At 58.1% G+C, this 2,477-nt stretch overlaps 1 protein-coding gene across 1 annotated transcript; it reads left to right on the top strand.

Annotated features, from left to right (window-relative positions):
* The first annotated feature begins 808 nt into the window (after positions 1-808).
* FUT6 (fucosyltransferase 6) lies at positions 809-2,226 on the top strand. The gene is made up of 3 exons (XM_051639970.1): positions 809-854; positions 1,012-2,059; positions 2,154-2,226. Exons 1-3 carry the CDS (start codon positions 809-811, stop codon positions 2,215-2,217), a joined length of 1,158 nt encoding a protein of 385 aa, XP_051495930.1. The 3' UTR covers positions 2,218-2,226.
* Positions 2,227-2,477: the final 251 nt, after the last annotated feature.

Raw genomic sequence — 2,477 nt, 5'->3', positions numbered from 1 at the left:
AGGAAGGAAGGAAGGAAGGAAGGAAGGAAGGAAGGAAGGAAGGAAGGAAGGAAGGAAGGAAGGAAGGAAGGAAGGAAGGAAGGAAGGAAGGAAGGAAGGAAGGAAGGAAGGAAGGAAGGAAGGAAGGAAGAAAGAAAGAAAGAAAGAAAGAAAGAAAGAAAGAAAGAAAGAAAGAAGAAAGAAAGAAAGAAAGAAAGAAAGAAAGAAAGAAAGAAAGAAAGAAAGAAAGAAAGAAAGAAAGAAAGAAAGAAAGAAAAAGAAAGAAAGGAAGGAAAGGAAAGGAAAGGGAAGGGAAGGGAAGGAAAGGGAAGGGAAGGGGAGGGAAGGGAAGGGAAGGATAAAAGGGTCTCACTCCGCTGCGGGAGGGACGGGCCTGTGGGGATGAGGGGCGTGGCCTCGGGAAGGGGGCGGAGCCACACGACAGGGGGCGGAGCCTGTGCTTAGGAGGTGGGTGGGGCTGGGAAGCAGTGGGCGGGGCCTGTGGTGAGACAGGGGCGGGGCCACCTGGCGGTGGGCGGGGCCTGCGCTTAGGAGCTGGCTGGGGCTGGGGAGCGGTGGGCGGGGCCACCCGGCAAGGGGCGGGGCCTGTGCGGCGCGGGGGGCGGGGCCACAGGCGGGGGGCGGGGCCTCCGTCTCTCCCCGCTCCCTCAGGGGTGTCTGTGGCGCCGGGTCCCTCCCGCGCTCCCCCGGCCCCTCTCCCGGGCCTGTCCTGAGGGGTCCGGACCCTCCTTCTCCAGAGCAACCTGGGCGAGGCGGCTCTCCTGGGGAAGCAGAGCCGGGACGAAGGGGCTGGCGGGGCGAGGCGGGGATGGAGGGAGGCCTGGGGTGCGCGGAGAGGCGGCTGCGCCCCGTGGGTTAGCGCGTGTGCGCGGCCGGGCCTGTGGTGCTCTCAGGACCCTTCTGCACAGAGGTAGGTGGGGGCAGGCGCCCTCCAGGCCTTTGTGCTGCCCCCTGGGCCTGCGGGGCCCAGCACCCCTCCATCGCGCCGTGTCCTGTCTGTGGTGTTTGCAGATCCCTTCGTGGTGCTCATGGAAGGGAAGAAGATCTCCTGCAGTAGACTCCTCAACTTCCTGCTCTTCAGCTTTACCTTCAGCTGCTGTCTCTTTGTTTCTTTTCATCAGTTCAGAGCTTCTCAGCCAGGGCACTACAATTCCAGTCCCTCTGCACAGGCTGGAAACACCAGCAGCCCACCAAAAGGTAAGCGCAGGTTGACCATCCTGCTGTGGAAGATGCCCTTTGGGCAGCAAATCAGCTTCAAAAACTGCTCAACTCTGTACAGCACCCCAGACTGCCATTTCATCTCCAACCACAGCTGGTCCCAAAAGGCTGATGCTGTGATTGTGCATCACAGGGATGTGTACGGGGACTTGGAGGGGCTGGCCCAGCTCCCCAGGCTCCCTTCTCAGCTCTGGATCTGGTTTAACCTGGAGTCTCCGAGTCACTCTCCAAACTTAGGTGCCATGGACAACCTCTTCAACCTGACCATGTCTTACCGGAGGGACTCGGATATCTTCACCCCCTACGGGGAGCTACAGCTCCTTGGCCAGCCCCAGCCACTCAGCATCCCACCCAAAACCAGGCTGGTGGCCTGGGTGGTCAGCAACTGGAGAGCAGACTCCTACCGGGTGAAGTACTACGAGCAGCTGAAGAAGCACATCGCCGTGGATGTCTACGGGCAGTACCACTTGCCTCTGCCCTGGCACGAGCTCCTTCCCACCGTGTCCCAGTACAGCTTCTACCTGGCCTTTGAGAACTCCCAGCACGAAGACTACATCACCGAGAAGCTCTGGAGGAACGCCCTGTCCTCTGGCACCATCCCGGTGGTGCTGGGGCCTCCTCGGGAAAACTACGAGCGCTTCCTGCCCCCCGACTCCTTCATCCACGTGGATGATTTTGCCAACGCTGGGGAACTTGCACGGTACCTGCTGGAGCTGAGTGAGGACACTGAGAGGTACCAGAGCTACTTCCAGTGGCGCAAGTGGTTGAAACCCGTGGTGGGGGCTGGTTGGGGCCTGCACTTGTGCAGAGCTTGTCACTTCTTGCAGACAACGGAGGCCAGGTACCGGGTTGTGCCCGATCTGTCTGAGTGGTTCGTGTAACTGCTGTTTGCTCAGCTCTCTGCTGCCCTGCAATCTTTTTGTCCTTGCTGACAGGTGGCAATTTCATGGGACGACTGAACTCGGTGGAAACGGAGGGACAAGAGGAGCCTTGAGGTGAACATGGACAAGGAAGCAATTAGGTGTTTGTGTGTCTTTGTCTTATTGGAGAACAGGCTGTCAAATAGAGTAGTACAGTGTTTTGTTTTGTTTTCTGATTTATTAGTTACCTGAATGACTTGCCGTGCTGGCTGCAGCTTAGTCTTTGGAGAAGTTCACCTCTGGTCTCTGCAGAGTTCTGGCTCAGCTCCACAGCGTGGAGAGCCTAAGGAAGTAGCTAAGAGGAGAAGGTGAAACAGCAACACCTTCATCAACCTGTTG

The sequence above is a fragment of the Apus apus genome, chromosome 24 (assembly GCF_020740795.1).
Source record: "Apus apus isolate bApuApu2 chromosome 24, bApuApu2.pri.cur, whole genome shotgun sequence".
Classification (NCBI taxonomy): Eukaryota; Metazoa; Chordata; class Aves; order Apodiformes; family Apodidae; genus Apus; species Apus apus.
Note: the sequence above shows the minus strand (reverse complement) of the source record. Positions and strands in the feature narration are given on the sequence as shown.